At 30.6% G+C, this 19,608-nt stretch overlaps 1 protein-coding gene across 1 annotated transcript; it reads right to left on the bottom strand.

Annotated features, from left to right (window-relative positions):
* Positions 1-9,897: 9,897 nt before the first annotated feature.
* On the bottom strand, positions 9,898-12,650 carry LOTGIDRAFT_119939 (hypothetical protein; the record flags this gene model as incomplete). Its single annotated transcript, XM_009058045.1, has 3 exons — positions 9,898-10,094; positions 10,901-11,206; positions 12,374-12,650. 3 exons carry the CDS (start codon positions 12,648-12,650, stop codon positions 9,898-9,900), a joined length of 780 nt encoding a protein of 259 aa, XP_009056293.1.
* Positions 12,651-19,608: the final 6,958 nt, after the last annotated feature.

Below are 19,608 nucleotides of genomic sequence, written 5' to 3'. Positions count from 1 at the left end.
CATTTCAAGTTGATCTTAAAAACTTATTAGTTTGATATATGACTAAATAAAATCTGCATATATGGTCTACTTGACACTCATAATATTATGTCATGTCCTATGGGCAAACTTTATTTTCCTTTTTATGATCTTGTTTATCATTAGAATACATGCATCTCTTAAAGGAATTGTAAAAAGGTATTCGACAATTTTTATGTGTATCGGAGACAATGATAGCGTCAATTTGCACCATTCCAATTTTCAACCAGACGTCTGTGGTTTCTGCTATCCACTAAAACTACGTGTTTGATGACGTCACTAATCGCATAAAATATGCTTTATCACATAATCGCGAAGATTAGTGAAATTGCAAATGGACGCTATGAGTGTCCCCAATACACAGAACAAATTTAGAGAGCCTCTTGACAATCCCTTTAATATTGGTAATTTGGAGCCTATATGAAAATATGAGTGCGCTATAGCTCTCTGAAGCTCAAAACAGATTGCAACCGCACTATCTCCCCATTTACTTTCAAAATTGTACCTCTACAACCTCTCTAAGGGTTTCACTTTAAAACATCACTATATCTATAAATATTTGTCCTGCGTGAACTGATTGCTCTATACATCTATAATCAAATCAATTTTTATTTTTATTTCAGTTATGGTTCCAGAACAGATTAGCAAGATGGCGCCAACAGCAAGGTTTACCCGCCAACAGTGGGTTTGTGACAGATTGATGATAGCAGACGACTAAAAACCCTCCAACGTTCACCATGTTCAGTCATTTAATGTGTCTCTCTGTTATTTATTTAATAGTTATGTTGTGGATTTTTTCACTTGTGTTGTGTTCATCTTATAGTTTTCAAGCCACTGGAATACTGTTTTTACTGTTTTCACCACTGGTATTAATTTATTCATGTTCCTGACGTGTTCGGTACATGACACGAACCCTGCTGTAAGTTTGTTTGTTGTTTTAATTACAAGTGTGTATTTTCGTCATTGGATGTGTTCGACGCGAAGACAGAGTCCATGTTCTAAGCAACACCAATTAGGGATTGATACTGGGTCACTAATTCGTGTCATATTCCCTGTTATGGTTTGCACGATTCTCGACTCGATGACCATACTAGTTATAAATAACCAAGTTCTTATACAGATTAGAATAGATTATCATATAATCAATGATGATACGTTTGTGCTAGCAGTAGTGACTGAATAAGCTTCAATTATAGTCATGCAACATTAGTAAGCATATTGGATAACCAAATATCCTCCTCGGGATGCCCCGTCCAGATTCGTGGTATCCCCTCATGAACCGTCCCCTTTACCTTATGTTGCTTTACAACCATTCCAAATTATGAAACATTCGCCATTATTGCAATAAGAATCTTTAAGGTCGATAATGGTTATAACACCATCCATTGATAGTAGATATCTGCAATAGGCCATATAATTGTACTTATATGTTATCGTACCTAATACATAATTATGTTCCTTTTGCCATTTTTTGGTAAGAGATGATTTTCTGTACCGAGTCACTCATCAGAGACCCTTTGTTGATCTCAATGATCTGTGACTTGCTGGCTAGTAACTTTTCTCCTTATATTATGACCGTCGGAAAGATTTTGGAAGAGGAGAGGTTTCGGGAAGAGGGCACGGGCTACGTGAATGTATAAATCAGCAGTCAAACAATTCACCTTCTTTTTTAAAAGGAAATTTGTTTAGAAACCTGGCTGAAAATGTTGCAAGAAGTCCTCAGAAACTATGCTAATTTCCTCAAATACACTTCCGGTTAATATACAAAAATCAAAGGTCATATATAAATCCAGAAAGTTTCGTACTAATTGCACTACAACAGCGTATATGTATAATTAGAATCTGTCAGATATTTTCTCAATTCAGGTCGCTATGAAAAAAATTGTTAACGTTTTATGAAGTGAGTAAATGACTTTACCATCATAGATTATAATAGAAAGTGTGTTTCTGCCAAATGATTTCAAGGGAGATAATTAAGGTGTAATTGTAAATGGTAGTGTCAATTAGTCAATAACGATGGTAGGCATATACGGCTCATAGGTCGCCGTCGATTGGGTTACCCTTCTAAATACACTTGATGACGTCACTATTCGCGTATGGTCTTATGTGATAAAGCATTTTTTGCGATTAGTGGCGTCATCAACATGGACTGAAAATTGGAATGGTGCAAGTCGATGCTATCAGTGTCCCCAATACACAAATTTTTAGAAAACCTCTTTATAATTCCTTTAAATGAAAATTAATCCATAACACCGATAGTTTTGGGTTGATAGCTTTTTATTACTAAACATTCATTTATAGAATGTAGGGCAGATATTTACTAGTAATTTGATGTAATGGTTTATTCTACACATATAATTAGTAGTTATTCGTTATTGTTTATAAATAATCATTATTATTATCGTCTGGTAATATTCACCGTTCTATATAATAGAATTTTATTGTGAAAGACTGAATAACTGAGTGCAATTCTGTTATACGTTCTACTTTTCTCCCTGGGCTTTTTGGCGAATGAAGACACCATACAGTGTGCAATTAGTGTATTTCAACTCTAGAGGATCATGTTGCATAAGGGATCGGGGTATATTAATTACCACGCAAATAATTTGACGCATTTTGCATGCATCAACCCTGCATAACTAACAATGGGGAATTGAGGTTAACTCCATCCAAATAGATATTTTGACAATTTTCCAAATACTGAATTTCTGTTGACTGATTAATCCATTTACAATGTACATGTGCATGTATATCATTTACATTATGTCGACTGTTCAAGGCTATATCCATTGTGTAATTCTCTATGGTTCTTCCTTTAGGTTATTATATACAATTTCCATTATATTATTGTTGTTATAAATACTATGTAATTTATTATGATTTTTAATGTTTGACATTGTTCACATTATCTATAAGTCTAAGGTTTTATGTAATAATTTATAATATATTATAGTCTATAACATGTATTACAGCTGTTGTTTTGTGACGTGAGTCACGTATTCTTACTCTGCTACTTTATATTATTTAAAGGTATTCTGCCCCTTTAGATAACCAAAAAATTGAAATTTTTTATCTTGGTTAAAATGAGCATTGAAACATGCTTAGAAGTGTGTTTCAATAATTACTTAATCTTATGGATATATCGTGTTTAAAGAGATTATATTCTTTGGTCATTGCACTTGGTAAGTCCAAGTGATGAATATATATCAAGTTTGAGACTTGAAATTTTATGTCAATTCTAAGGGTTGTATCCTTTTAATGAATTGTGCACACATGAAAGTATTGTTGAAATATTAAAGTCGTTTGCATTATTCGAGTTATTCAGTCGAATGTTAATTCAAAATGGTTGTGTCATTTCCATGTAAGAACCATACGTAGTTTCGTATAGTATTTCACTCTTTTAAAAGTAGGTTACTTATTATAATTCATGCAAGTCATGTCATGTCAAATCGCCCCTCTCTCTTTTTCAGTTTGACCCTTGAATCATTAAGTATGTAGAATTTGTATGTTGCGTTGTATGAAATCTAAATTGTTCATTATAATAAGAATGTAGAATAGCCTATATAGGATTTAATTTATTTGAAATTGTTATCTCTTGTTATTGAAATAAATTGAAAACAAATCTAGTTTTGATCTTAAGCCACGTAATATATCGGTTTCTATCGGACAAGAATGCAGAAGAGCATTTGTTTAAAAAAAAAAAATTCCGGGGGAACTAAAGTCCACGGACCCCTCCTCATCTAGTTGAGCCAGTACGACAAACTGATATAAATTGAAGCTTTATTGTTTATAAACTCTGTATCGTAACACCTGATTCAAGTTCGCGACTGACTCTATCAACCCATGCTTCTTATACAGTTGACAATTCACATAGCTACTATTTTTTATTTGGAATATTTATTTTCCTTGCTCCCCCGCTTTCCCCCCAAATGAAATCATCGGTGCCAGCGCAGCACACGGATTGCCCCAATTGCTGCAATTCGCTCGTGACTAGAAGCCTTTTACTAGTTATTACCCTTCATATTCTAAAACAGAATTATTGGATACAGACCCAAACCATTTCAACAGTGTCTCCCTTTGCCCACGGTAACTTCAATCCAACCTGAAAACTGCGATTCGCTGTTGTCTAGATGTTTTCTAATAGTTATTCTCTTTATATTCTAAAACAGAATTATTGGCTACAGACCCAAACCATTTCAGCATTATCTCCCTTTGCCCACGGTAACTGCAATCCAACCTGAAAACTGCAATTCGCTGGTGTCTAGATGTTTTCTAATAGTTATTTCCCTTCATATTCTAAAACAGAATTATTGGATACAGACCCAAACCATTTCAACATTGTCTCCCTTTGCCCACGGTAACTTCAATCCAACCTGAAAACTGCGATTCGCTGTTGTCTAGATGTTTTCTAATAGTTATTCTCTTTATATTCTAAAACAGAATTATTGGCTACAGACCCAAACCATTTCAGCATTATCTCCCTTTGCCCACGGTAACTGCAATCCAACCTGAAAACTGCAATTCGCTGGTGTCTAGATGTTTTCTAATAGTTATTTCCCTTCATATTCTAAAACAGAATCATTGGCTACAGACCCAAACCATTTCAGCATTATTTTTATTTGCCCACAAGCACTTAATCTTTCCTTTTGTTTTGAATCCATACGCGCTGGATTCCCTATAGAATCAGACAATATCGGATTAAAACTTGATCCAATCTGATATGGCAGACCAGTCTCCATGTGATTTGGAGAACAATGTGAGCCAATGTAATTCCCTAACCTAAGCCGGGGGCAAAACAATTTGCAGATTGAACAAAGGCATCTGTCAATAAATTCAAACTACTATGTTTGCTATTTCAATTAATTATGGATTAATGTTTTCCTTTGATATTCAATAATCTTATAATCTAAGGAGAGGTTCGGCATTTTCGGGTTTTTGTTTGGACTTTAATATATAGGTAAATAATTCAGTAGTACTAGAAATGTACGGAAATTGCGCAATTCCTTTAAAAATATCTCTAACTAGGAATTTCACTATATGTGTCTCAAACAATGACTGGTCGTCTTTTACTTTCAAACGCAGATAATTCTGGACACACATGAATTTGAAGGCTCAAATTTCAACAGTAAGCTGTGAACACTATTATTAGCTTAGATAAAGAAATTTCAGTTTCTGAGACGTAAAGTACTATTGGTGAAAAGAGTGGTGAGCCTGAACTTGTAACACTGAGATCTATGTGATAGTTACTTGATAATCTAAGGATTTCTATCCATACCCCACTCATAATAAAACTTGTACAAAATGCTGAACAACCAGTTCTAAAAGAGGGCAAATGTCTTTTAGATATACAAGGAAACTGGGTCAACTCTTTGAAAAAGAAGTTAACAAAGTGAATATTTTAAATATTTCAAGAAGACTATCTGCCTTTGAAAGTTCATGCGTAGATATTCAGCGCTTCTGCCCTGCGGTGAATATGATCGTTGGACACACAAATGAAGCATTCCATACTTTTATATGCTTTGTGGCCTATTTGCCTCCTTGCTCAGTAAATAATAAATGAAATGAATAGACTTTTACGTCCTACTCTTGTGCACCATGTGGGTCCAGTAAATAATAGGCCTAGCAAGGTTTTGCCTTCAGTTACCTATTGATTAGACCTACAAAATCAGTGGACAAAGAAAAGCAACGTCTTACTTCATTGACACATGAATATGGGCATTAGAAATTAGAAATAAACAATAGAAAACATTTAAATATTAACTTTATTTTTCACTGAGAATTATTTTTGGAGACTTTTTTAAGCATTTTGTGAAATATATTTACATTATGTACACAGCTCTCTTTGATTGATTTCTAAAATCAAACTATATACATATTATTACAGTTAACAATTCTAAAATATTTCAATACACAAAAAAAACATTAAAACAGAAAAAAATGAACAACACAAAAAGGAATAATAAAAATACAATTTTGAAAGAACATTGGTATTTGGTAAATGAGTTTCTTACATCATGTAATTATGTTAATGAAGTTTTTAAGATATTTCGATAATTTTAACTTAACGAGTAGTTAATTAGATAGCTTATAGATTGTGGCATTTTGTAATTAAAGTGATGAGGTGTGATCCACGCCTTTCTAAATAGCAGGTTTGCAAATTCTTTGTTGGAAAAGGAAAAAATTGGAACATAGTAACCATTTGGAAGTCATTTATAGTATAAAACACATGTACAGAAAAATGAATTATGGAAAACGGCTTGTTTTCTTCAAATAATTGTAAATTCCATTAATTTTTAAATCAAGAAATGTCAATGATAAATTATCAAAAATGATAAATACAAAAATGATACATTATCAAAAAAGATAAATTATCAATATTGGTAAATTATCAAAAATGATGAATTATCAAAAATGAATGATAAATATCAAAATTAATAATTATCAAAAATGATAAATTATCAAAAATGATAAATTATCAATATTGGTAAATTATCAAAAATGATGTATTATCAAAATTAATAATTATCAAAATTATCAAAAATTACTTGAGAAGTTATCAAATTTGATATAATATCAAACTTGAGAAATTATCAAAATGGAGAAATTACTTTTACAGTAAAAAAAAAATGAAATGATAAAGCAATTGTTAAAATGTTTATAATTTCCAATCTTAAATAAAATCTTAGATAAACATTCTTGGCTCAAGGCCTATCAAAAAATGTCAGAGAGGGTTCACCATTAATTCACATGTTCAATAAGTGAGAAGTGTCACTTGGCTGAGTGTTACATTATAAAGAGATATATGTTGATTACTAGAACAATAAGTATAATATAAGTGTCTAACCAATATTTATTTTATAGTTGATAGGGAGTCTAATAAATGACATTGTGGTAATTTTTGTATTCAAATCCAAAGCTAATATCTTACTTTTTTTTAAATTTTTGATAAAATTATTAGCTTCAAAATTTGTAGTGCTTACATATTGATAGAAAAAAACGTTTCAAAACTTCTACCCTACACTTTAAATTGAAATAATAGCTGAATTTTGGCATTTTTGTAACATAAAGTCAATATATTCTGCAACTGGTATACATATTCACATGAAAATAGAAGATGGTTAACCAAAAAAAGTAATTAGACTATCATTTGGTCTATTTTTGCTTCACCTCTCATATCATTATATGAAAAATAATAGAAAGATTTTGAAACAATTGAATGCTTAAAAGCCAAAATGAATATTGAAATTTTCTGAACCAAATTTTGGTGAAAAGATTAAATAGTCCAATTTCCAATAAAATCTTTAATTCGAACTAAAATTGAACGTAATTGACAAAAGTTGCACTTGAATCAAATTTTTTGAAAAATGAACACAGAAATGTATTGATTAAACCTTGAGTAAAGAATAAATAAGCTCTTTCAGAAATGAACACCCCATACACCATTAAAGTATTTTGAAAGTAGTTCAGTTGATAGAATAAATTAACACCAAGAGACAATTCATGTGGTGAAGTATTTTCATTGTTTAAGCAGAATTGTGAAAAAGATTATATAACAATAAAGGCCTGCTTAAAGAAAAAAGGGGCGTTAACAACAATATGAACACAATGAATGTTGAACACAAAATAGACAATGTCTTTTATATCTTAGGTTTAAAACTGTTTTTTACATTCATTCATTCTTTAATAAATATTATCACACTGTACACTGGCATTCTTTCTTTCTATCCTGAAATGAGATGAATAAAATGAATGAAAAGTCTACATTGCAGTTTATTATTTTTTGACTTGAATGTGTTGGTACACTGAACACAGTAAAAACAATCACTGAGTGAGAGAAAGATGGGGATGAATGAAATATCAGGATGAATGAACTATTAGGGTAAATGAAATATCAGGATGACCTATACATCAAATTAAATGAAATATTACAATGAATAAAAGATCAGAATGAATTACATATCAAAATATCAGGATGAATGAAATATCAGGGATGAATGAAATATCAGAATGAATGAAATATCAGAATGAATGGAATATCAGGATGAATGAAATATCAGGATGAATGAAATATCAGGATGAATGAAATATCAGGGATGAATGAAATATCAGAATGAATGAAATATCAGAATGAATGAAATATCAGGATGACTGAAATATCAGGGATGAAATATCAGGATGAATGAAATATCAGGGATGAATGAAATATTAGGGATGAATGAAATATTAGGGATGAATGAAAGTCTGGTTATTGTGTGTTTGAACTGTATATAAGTGGCTTTAGAGTATAATGTAAATCCCTATGACATAATATTAAGTAAGGTCAATAACATGTAATTTAGGTTGTTAATTCAAGTCTACCCAGAAGTAGCTTATCAATCCAGATCAATTCTAATTTATATATACAACTTCAGTCACACCTAGACTGCTTTAAGGCAGTCATAAATATATCTGCCTTTATATTTAATTCTTCAACTTCGAGCCTAACATAGAGCCCAAGAACAAGGTCCTTCTTCAACATAGAGCCCAAGAACAAAATCTGTTCAACATAGTGCCCAAGAACAAGGTCCTTCTTCAACATAGAGCCCAAGAACAAAAGCTGTTCAACATAGAGCCTAACATAGAGCCCAAGAACAAGGTCCTTCTTCAACATAGAGCCCAAGAACAAAAGCTGTTCAACATAGAGCCTAACATAGAGCCCAAGAACAAGGTCCTTCTTCAACATAGAGCCCAAGAACAAAATCTGTTCAACATAGAGCCCAACATATATCCAAAAACCTTCATTTCATTTAGAAATAACCTACCTGCATTGTGTCATCTAAGCATCTGATGAGAGACTAGAGTAGTTGGTGCTCCAGCTAGGACCACTGAAGATCTATGATGGCTGGTATAGTCTATAAAACCTGTTTGATAGGGTAAACACGGGGAACATGGTATACTGGTATGGTACGGTATCACCTGACTAGCATGTTGGGCTACCTGATTGACTTTATCCATTCTGTGAGTGCTGAAACAATAAAAAAAATTTGAAATAAAATACATTACACACAGCATTACAAGATGTTTCTATATCACCACATGCCAGAACTTTATATTGATAAGTGATTCAGGTAAAAACTTTGTGTCCATATATACGAAGAGCCCTACACATTAATACCAACTTTGATAATTAAATGTTTTCTATGGTATTCAAGATATATTTTGGTGCTAAGGACAAGTCTTCATTACTACCTGGACTATGACCTCCCCCAATTGTTGACCTTGACATTTCACTATGAGTATGGCATTGACAGAAAACCTTGTGATTAGTTTGAAAAATGTCTTGTCATTTGATAATTATATAACAAGGTGTTCAATGATACTGATGGGGGTTAGACTAGAATCTGAGGTTCTATGGCCACTCAATCATACTTTAGTTTCAGAAACAGGAATTTTTTTAGCTTACATAATCAGTAAGTGTTCACAGCTCATCCTTAAAATTTGAGCCCTCAAAGCCATGTGTATTCATAATTATTCACGTTTGAAAGTTAAAAATCTGACTCAAGACTATGCCATATATAAAAAACACATATAAGCTTATAGGAATAGTTTGTGGTAATTTTGAAGGGATTATGCTATTTTCGTGCATTTGAGTACTTGAGGACTATTATGAGCACAGTAAGATTCAAATCAATCCCTGAAAATGCCAACTGTTCACCTTTAAGAGAGAATTTTTATAGACCATTATACATTCTTCATAATCTCTTCTGGTATAATAGCCAATAATAGAAGCAATTATTAGATTGTAACCACTAATCCAGAAACTATTATATCTGCCACTAAGACTTGGCTTAAGTTAACTTTTGGCACAAGTAATAAATAATTACCAATATATCTACATACTTAATGATATACTATAGATATATAACTAATAATATACCTTAACATTAACTGTAAACAAGGTAATAATTCTTCTAAATAATAATCTGATAATAACATCATATGTTTCGGCCAGGTTGGAGAGAGAAATAAACAGATTCTTGCAGCTGCTATACAAGAAGCTGCTATTAATGATGGCATATAATCTCGGAATGTATGATCTGCAAGTAATAAAAAGGTGTTACAATTCAATTCAATTCAATACACATGGAAGTCCATTTAAGATATCAACCCCAAACTGTTGGCTGTTTTGCTTATTTAGTTTCATATTTTAGATCCTACTATACATCAATCCTTCATGAGGATTATCCCTAAAACTTCTTTAATACAAAGAAAGAGTAATCTTTGTACCCACACCTTAATCCATGAAATTAATTCATTTCTGATAAATACAAACATCAAAGAGATTAAAGGGACTGTTAAGAGGTTTTCTAAACTTTTTATGTGTATCGAGGACACTCATAGCATCAATTTGCACCATTTCAATTTTCACTTCGACATCTGTGGTCTTGCAAACTACGAAAAATAACGTGTTTTATGATGTCACTAGAGGAGAGCTACAGGAAGCTACTATTGATATCTTTGTAGGTCCCCTCTAGTGACGTCATAAAACATGTTAGTTTTAGTGGAATTGCAAGAACCACAGACAAGCTGTAAATTGATACTACCAGTGTAACCGATACATATAAAAAGTTTAAAAAACCTCTTACAATCCCTTTAAGTAAAACTGGACCCACTTTTCAAATGAAATCTCTTTTTTTCTGTTCAGTTTGGGCTAATGGCTGATGAAAACAGGCATAGATACTAATCAAACCCAATTGGTTTTTGAAATTTCGTTTAGTTATATTCTAGACAATAGCAAGCAGCAGGTTCAAAAATCCAAAATACTCAGAAAAAGGCTAGAATACTTATCCAGAATGCTAATCCAATAATCCACAAGAGATTAACTAACACATATATAGCTTACCTTGTAAAGAAATTTCCAGAAAATATTTGGCATGATTTTCAATATACTGAGTCATTATTTGTTTATTAATAATAGGCACACCGTTATGTAAATCACCTTCGTCGGCAGCAATTGTCAAAAAATATGGCATAAAATGGGCAGGCGTGGGCACAGCCAGTTGCCATTTATGAAATTTAAGCACTGTTAGTTCCATACTAAGAAATTCATCTGAGGTATATCCATGTAAGGCAGTTGTACAAGTTTTTGGAATGAAGGCATTTAATGTAGCTTGTCTTGGCACTTTATCACAGCTTTCTTCAAATTTGACTGAAAGAAAAATTCATTCACATTTAGCAAGTATTCTTGAATCCACAGTATATCTTGCGCTTGAATTAACGGGACAGATGTGCCATTTTGAGGAGGTTGATCTAGGTTTTGAATATATGTAAATAGTCTTCAGAAATATCAGTACCAAAATGTCCTACGAATATACTTCAAACTAGGAATTTATTTTCCTATTTCTATAATAGTCAAGAAAAGACGAGTCGTCTTTTCTAACATTCAAACATGGATAATTCTAGACACACATGGATTTGAAGGCCCAAATTTCGACAGTGAGCTGTGAACATTCCTAATGATTGGCTTAGCTAAAAATTCCCGTTTCTGAGACTAAAGTATGATTGGTAAAAAAATAGCGCACCCATCCCTTTAAAACATATTTCACAAGCTCAAAATAACAAAGTGCTATCAATCAATTGAAAGATAAAAATTTTTTCAAATTAATTTTATTTCAAACTGGTGATGATAATGAATAATTTTAACGTTCCATTCGACACAAGGTAGTAATTGTATTCACCCCCTAGTCAGATTAAATGTAACATCTGGAATACATGTGATTACAATATTATTTATTATAAAGATAAAGAACAGCTTGCTTCACTCAGTTTTAAATACTGCATCTTTACCTTTGTTAAAATGTAAATTATTATTTACTGCTTTATTATGTTATTATCTTAATTTATCTATTTTCGATGAGGCTTTTGTTCTATTTGCATTCATTTGTGTATAACCTATGTTTCTTGAAATTTATGAATTTTCATTCAATTGCATTGCAGGACACAGAAAACTTGATAATTTATTTAGTTGGTACATTAAATTTAAAACTACTATTATGAAGCTATGTAAGTTGATATTTGATCATAAGGTATAATTTTTGCTTTGGAATGTTTTTCAAATTTTTCTAAGGAAAATATGTTTATTTAATAAGGGGATTTTTCGCAACTTTAATTTTTGTCACTGAAAGCCAATTATCACAATATTACAAAGTTCTGAAGCTCATATTGAAATTCATATTCTCCAATAAAAATTAAAATCGCAGTTTGATTCATACAGAATATTTAATGCTTTTGCTAGAGTCCAAAGGGGTCTAAATTTTGATGGTATATTTGTGTTTACTTGGAATAATAATTAAAAAATATTGTTAATGTTACTTACTTGCTAATCTTAAACAGGTCATAGCAAGCAGATACAGATGACAATGTTCAACGTCCATTTTGTCAAGAAAATAATCCAAAAGGTACACAGCTAAATGATGAGCCATGGACTCGATGTGTAATTGTTCTACTATCACAGATAACCAATCCACAAGATGTCGTCTGCTCCATAATTTTAAAGATTGGCAATGAAATTGAGGTATTTCGTGTTCTCGTTGTTTTAAAGTTGTGTAGATATCCGCTGCAATCACATTCTTCCACCATTCTTGCTCAAGCATGATGCCACACGTCCAAAAAGTTGAGACACGACTTGATTTTTAAATATATTGATATCACTAATCCTAAACATTTGGCTCTGGTAATCTATTAGCTGGTAATCTAAAATGATAAAGAAATTGTTTTATAAATTAATGAATGAAACCTTTCTCCAGATGAATAAATGGTCTAGCCTATATCCATCACAATGAATGAATAAATGATCCTGCCTCTATCTAAATGAATGAATAAATGAATGAATGAAATATTTTTAAAATATCAACCCCTACACAAAACAGGACTGAATAATGAATATTTCTGGTCTATAATATTAGCAATTAATGATGAATTGATATATATGTCCATATAGATAGGAAAGAAGAATATATAATGAACAGTACTTGTCTATATGCATGGAAATAATGAAGGACTATATAATATAACACATAGTTATTGCTTATGCATGATAATGAATAAAATCAATGAATTCTTCATCACAATGAACACAATCCTCAAAAATAATAATCTACATTTAATGCAAATCCTATTCTTGCACCAAGAGCAAAGTGGCAAAGTCTAGAGCAAAGTTGGAATAAAAAAGAAAAAATATCAAGTACATAAAAGTAAATGTTAAGAAAATGTCAAGTAATGTTGAAATGTCAATAGAATGAAAAACAATTGACCAGTAAATATTGGCATTTCAATAATTCAATATTTTCTTTCTGTGTTGTATTTAACATCAATTGGCTTTTACCAGCCATTTCCTTTGACAGTTTACAAAGCATGTCAAACCATAAACACTAAAACCTCCTTCAGAACGAACTCTACACAGTTTTTATTTTATCACTTTAACTTCAACATGTTACTCCAAACCCAAACTGTTAAGTAGCTTATAACATTTCTTATTTGGTGTGCTGGATTAAGGCTTTTTAATTCATTGTATGGAATGAATGAATGAATGATTACAGAAAGAAAGAATGAATAAACTAATGAATGAATTCATGAAGGAATGAACAAAGGAATTCATGATGGAATGAATGAATTCTTAAATGAAGGAATGATACAGAAAAGAAAGAAACTTCAACATGTTTCTCAAAAGCCAATCTGTTAGCGAACTAATAATTAATGGATTAAGGCTTTTATTGTATGGAATGAATGAATGAATGAATGATTCAGAAAAGAAAGAATAAATGAATTCAATAGATTATTTAAATTTGGAGCGCATAAATGAAGGAATAAAAGAACAAATGAAACTGCGATGGATTAAATTTTATATGGAATGAATGAATGAATGAATGAATGAATGAATGAATGAATGAATGAATGAATGATAATAAAGGAAAGGATGAAAGAATGATCAAGGGTTGGATAAATGAATGAAGTATGAGTAAATAAATGAACAAAAGAAACTAAGAAAGAATGAATGAATGATTCAATGGACATAAAAAAAAAAGAAAGAATGAATGAGTGAATGAATGAAGGTGGGTAGCTCCAATTTCAATTATGCTACTGAATGGCTACCAAAAAGCCTGAACACTATTATGAACTGGATATTTACTAATAAAAAATTGTAGCTTTGCATAAAAAAAATCATGAATAGTTGGTAGCAAATAAATTCATATTGCAACATCTTTTCATGAAATAACATTTCAATGACAATTCTCTATTACTTGATAAATAAACTTATGTGTAAGAAATAGTTATCCATCAATAGGTATCCATCTTTAAGAGAAAAACAATTCAAACATACTTTATCAAACATTGAAATCCAAGAGAATTACTGCTATAACCTCCTTTTATAAATCACACTGCAACAGAATACACACTACTAGATGTTACCTAGTTCAAGTCCACTTTCAAACTGTTATCTCCAGCCAAGCAGTCAGTCAAGCCAGTAAAGCTTCCTGTATTAAAACTGCCTACTTTACAGTGTAATCTGAAGAAAAGATGATTGATCTCAAACTGAGTGAACCTGATAAATGCCCTTGAGACCAAATGTCACTAATGATAATGAAAGATCAGACTATTTATAATCACTGATTGGATAAAAAAAAAATTGTAAAATAAATTACAGCACCCTTTGTTATCTAAAAAAATAAACTTTGTGGACTAAAACACTAGACTTTTGACATGAAAAATATTTTTGACATTCTTATTGAACCTAATTTATATAAAATGAATTTTACTTTTGAACTCAATAAATTGATTTTATAAATTTATGATTTATGTTAATAATTTTTTTATTATTTAACAATTTTAAAGTTATAACTGCTCAAATCAAATTTGTAATGATTCAAATAGAGTTTATGACTATTCAAATAGACTATTCAAATAAAGTATAGGACTATTCAAATAAAGCTTATGACTATTCAAAAAGAGTTTAAGACTATTCAAACAGAATTTATGACTATTCAAACAGAATTTACGACTATTCAAATAGAGTTTATGACTATTCAATATTCAAACAGTTGACAATTCAAATATGCCATTAAATTCTTATTCCAATAGTTGTTTTATATGACTATTCAATATTCCAATAGTTGACTGTTCTATGACTATCCATTGATATGTAATATTTAAATATTCAATATTCAAATAGCTTTTTCTAGGACTATTCAAATAGATGTTATGTGAAGATCCAATGACCTATGACTATTCAATATTAAAATAGTTGACTATTCAAATAGTTCTTATATAACTAGCACTCAAACATTCATCAATGCATACAATAGTAATAGCTATGTATAGCAGTACACAATGATTCAAAAAATAATACTGACTTTATATGAATGTTGAAACTAACTTATATATCTAACTTTTCACATAATAATCCTATCATTTAATATTCAGATAAAAGCATTGACCTACTTCAAATCCTATTTTAACAAAATCACCATGTTCATAGTGACAAAATAATAGTTCAGAAATATTCGAAAACAAAATTTTATTTATCATAAACATCCAAACAATTCAAAATATTGAAGTTCTCCTTCTAATAACAGCTTTGTTATCATTGTAACAATGCCTTTATTTAAACAATCATAATGACAGTGCCAGATAACTTCAGACTGTTCAATTACTTAAATAATCAAATTTTATTTCTGCCTTTGGCCAAGAAGTCGCAATTACTGAGAGAATTTTATACATAATTTTTGATATGCAGTTATACAAGACAGTTTGGGGCGTTTAAAATTGCTCAAGCGAACAATAATAATGCAAATTTATTTAATAAGGTTTTCACTACAGAAACTACTCCAGATAGTTATGACTTTGCAATTACTCAAAACAGTTAAGACTATGCAATTACTCAAGACAGTTATAACTATTCAATTACTCAAGACAGTTATGACGATGCAATTACTAAAGACAGTTAAGACTATTCCATTAGTCAAGACAGATACGACTATGCAATTACTAAAGTCAAAAGATTGAAATCTACAATCTAGAAGATAGTACTGCTATGCAATTACTCAAATGGATAGGTATGCCATTTTTTTTCCTCATCCTTTAGTGTTGGAAATGGAAATTTTTTAGTCAATCAGTAATAGTGTTCACAGCTCACCATCGAAATTTGAGCCTTCAAATCAATGTGTGTTCAGAATTATTCACGTTTGAAAGTTAAAAAGAAGAGTTGTCGTTTTTGAGAGAAATCTATAGAAAAAGAAAAAAATTCTAGTTAAAGATATTTTGAAGGAATTGTGTGATTTTTTGTATATTTCTAGTACTTTTGAATGGAAGCTTCTTACATTCAATTAACCCAAAAAAAGGCGCATCTGTCTCTTTAAATAAATATTGTTATACAATAACAGTTATAATCATGCAATTACTGGAAGACAGTTATGATTATGCAATTATCAAAGACAATTATGAGTATTCAATTATCAAGAGGAAGTTATGAATATTCAATTATCAAAAGACAGTTATATGCAATAACTCAAGACAGTTTTGACTATTGCTCACTTCAGTTTGCAACTACGTAATTCTCAAGGCAGTTATAACTATGCAATTCTCAAGACAGTTTTGACTATGCAATAACTCTTATGTCAAGACAGTTTTGACTATGCAATAACTCTTGTGTCAAGACAGTTTTGACTATGTACCGTATGCAATTGCTCACTTCAGTTTTCGACTAATGCAATTCTCAAGGCAGTTATAACTATGTAATTCAACCTAATTTGCCTTTATAGTCAATAAAGTCTTGAATATGCAATACGACCATGCAGTTATTTTATAGTTTTGATCATTCAATTACTGAAGAAGTTTTTTAACTGATCAAACAAGAACTTCCAAAAATGGACTGTAGACATACATGTGCAAATTCAGACTTAGGCCTAAATATTACAGATTAACATTAGCTATTATATATTTTGGATTTGAAAAATACATATGAAAAACCAAACACAAGAGATTTACCATGAGTAAATATTTCAAACAGTGGATATTTATGTTTGAATAATACTTCAATAACACTTACCTGAAATATTCTTAAATTCATAAAGAAATACAATAATATATCCAATAAGGCAAATAATCCAGTTTGAGAGAAAAGAAATAACTGAGTACAATTTCAACTGTTCTAGATCTTGTACAGTAACAGACTAGACTAGTGTTTGACCACAGACTGAACACACAACTGACCACACAAACTAGACAGTACATCAATAGTAATCAAGGTAAAGTAATATCACAGATGGGTCAACCCATTAAAAGCCAATCTATTTCTGATAATACTAGGAGTCCCAGCTGAAAAATCAGCCAACTGGAACTTCAGGCCAAGTTAAACCCTGAGTGAAAAAAAATCCCCTTTGACAAGCTACATTGTTTAGATAATAATATAAACAAAAGATCTGTTAAATTTCCAACTCATAAATTAAACATTACAGTTTGAATTACAAAAAAAACACCAGTTGACATTTTTAATAGAATTTACAACTGAAATGCTGCCGTAAGCTTTTAAAAACCAATAATAATTGAACATTTCATTGCCATTTTTATGCCTTTTTTCAGATGTTTTATTATTTAATCACATTCAGTTCTTGAAAGGAGATCAGTTAAAACAGTATATTTTAAGAAAATATCTTTTTTTTGTATGAAAATGCTTTTAATTTTGAGAGCATGGAAGGAATAAAATTGTTCATTCATTCATTCATTCATTCATTCATTCATTCCCACTTCACAACCTTGAACAAAAAATTCATTCATTCATTCATCCCCACTTTAAAATCTTGAACAAAAAATTCATTCATTCATTCATTCATTCATTCATTTTTAACCTCCACTTTAAAGACACGCTTATTTAAAAAAAAATCACTCATTCAGATCCATTTTTTTTCAGAAACATGCTGAAGCTTATATTAAATTTTAAATAAATTAGATATATACAATTTTCAAATTTATATTTAAATTAATGTTTAAATAAGTAAGTATATATTGTAAATTATGAATTAATATTCATTAAAAAATCAATAAATCATTCATGTAGCATGAAGTTGAACTCAACGAAAAAATGTAAATTATAATTCAAATGATATTTAGTCTGTGAAATTTGATATCAGCAAGAGAAATGAAATTTGAAATATCTAACTGTAGTGAGTGAACTGTGCTTAATGTCAGCAAGCTACTAAACTATACTGACCAGTCCAGCTGATAAATTTACAATTGTTGATAGTTTTATGGCTGACCAATGGTCAGTTGATGACCAGTGCTAAATATCTTTACCCCTGACAACAATCAGGTTTAAAGTGGCAATGGGCAATTATCAACCATTAATTCTCTACATATTTATGACTAAAACAAGATTGTTTTTCACTGTTGTTGTACATAAAAAAAATATCTGAGCAAAGTTCAGATGATGACAGTTTTCATGACTATTGTAATCATTTTTTCTTTTTTGACCATAAATTTTACAGTCATTCTGATATTGGAATTTTTTTTTCTAATTTTTTTACAGAGGAAAAGGAAGTGCAAAATTGGAATAATTTTTAATTTTTTGTTTATCGTGGATCTTGCCCAATTTCCTGCTGATAATTTTAAAACAGCCTTCATAAACACCTCAAGACCCCTCCCCCCCATCAGATCTATCCTTGATATAGCACAGCAAAGGGTTAATACAAACTTCAAACTCCCCAAATGGAAGTTAAATACAACATTAATAAATTTGAAGGAATCATCACTGATGTCAATACCATCAGAAAAACAGTTGATAAACAAAAATCTCAAAATTGTGTAAATTTTCTGATATCACTGATTTTGAAAGGCATGCTCACTTTAAATGCAGATACCATCCCTCCTTGATTTAGCAGTAAACCATCCCTTTAAAGATCTGGGGTGTGTTAGATTTAAAATATTGAAGCTGAAAGCTATCAGTTACTATCAGTATATCTATATCTGATCTATTAAATACTTTAATTCAATTATTTCAACTATATTAAACTAAAACTTATCTTAAAAGAACAGGTTGTCCATTCTATTTGACCAATCATACTTTAGTCTCAGAAACGGGAATTTTTTGGCTAAGTCAATCAGTAACGGTGTTTACAGCTCACTGTCGAAATTTGAGCCTTCAAATCCATGTATGTCAAAAATTATCTGTGTTTGTATGACAAAATGACGACTTGTCAATTTAAGATACTCTGTGATATATAGAAAAGACATATATATAGAAATAGTGAGTAAAATTCCTAGAGATATTTTTAAAGGAATCATTTGATTTTCGTAAAGATTATTTACATATTTTCAAAACTCCAATCAACCCCCCAAAATGGTCCACTCTTGTGCTATTATCCATCTGTCAAGGAATCTTTTTACGTGCACAGCCTGTAATCTTTTTTATAATTTATTTTATTTGTATTTCTCAAAAAACTAATGAAGTAATTTTTTTGGTCACTGTCATAATTTAAACTAATTTTTCTATGTGAATGCATATTTTGTACAATATTGTTTGAAAACCCCTTGTTTTGGTGTTAGAATTTTGAACAAAGC

The sequence above is a fragment of the Lottia gigantea genome, assembly GCF_000327385.1.
Source record: "Lottia gigantea unplaced genomic scaffold LOTGIsca_32, whole genome shotgun sequence".
NCBI lineage: Eukaryota > Metazoa > Mollusca > Gastropoda > Lottiidae > Lottia > Lottia gigantea.
This window is presented reverse-complemented; position numbering and strand designations above follow the sequence as displayed.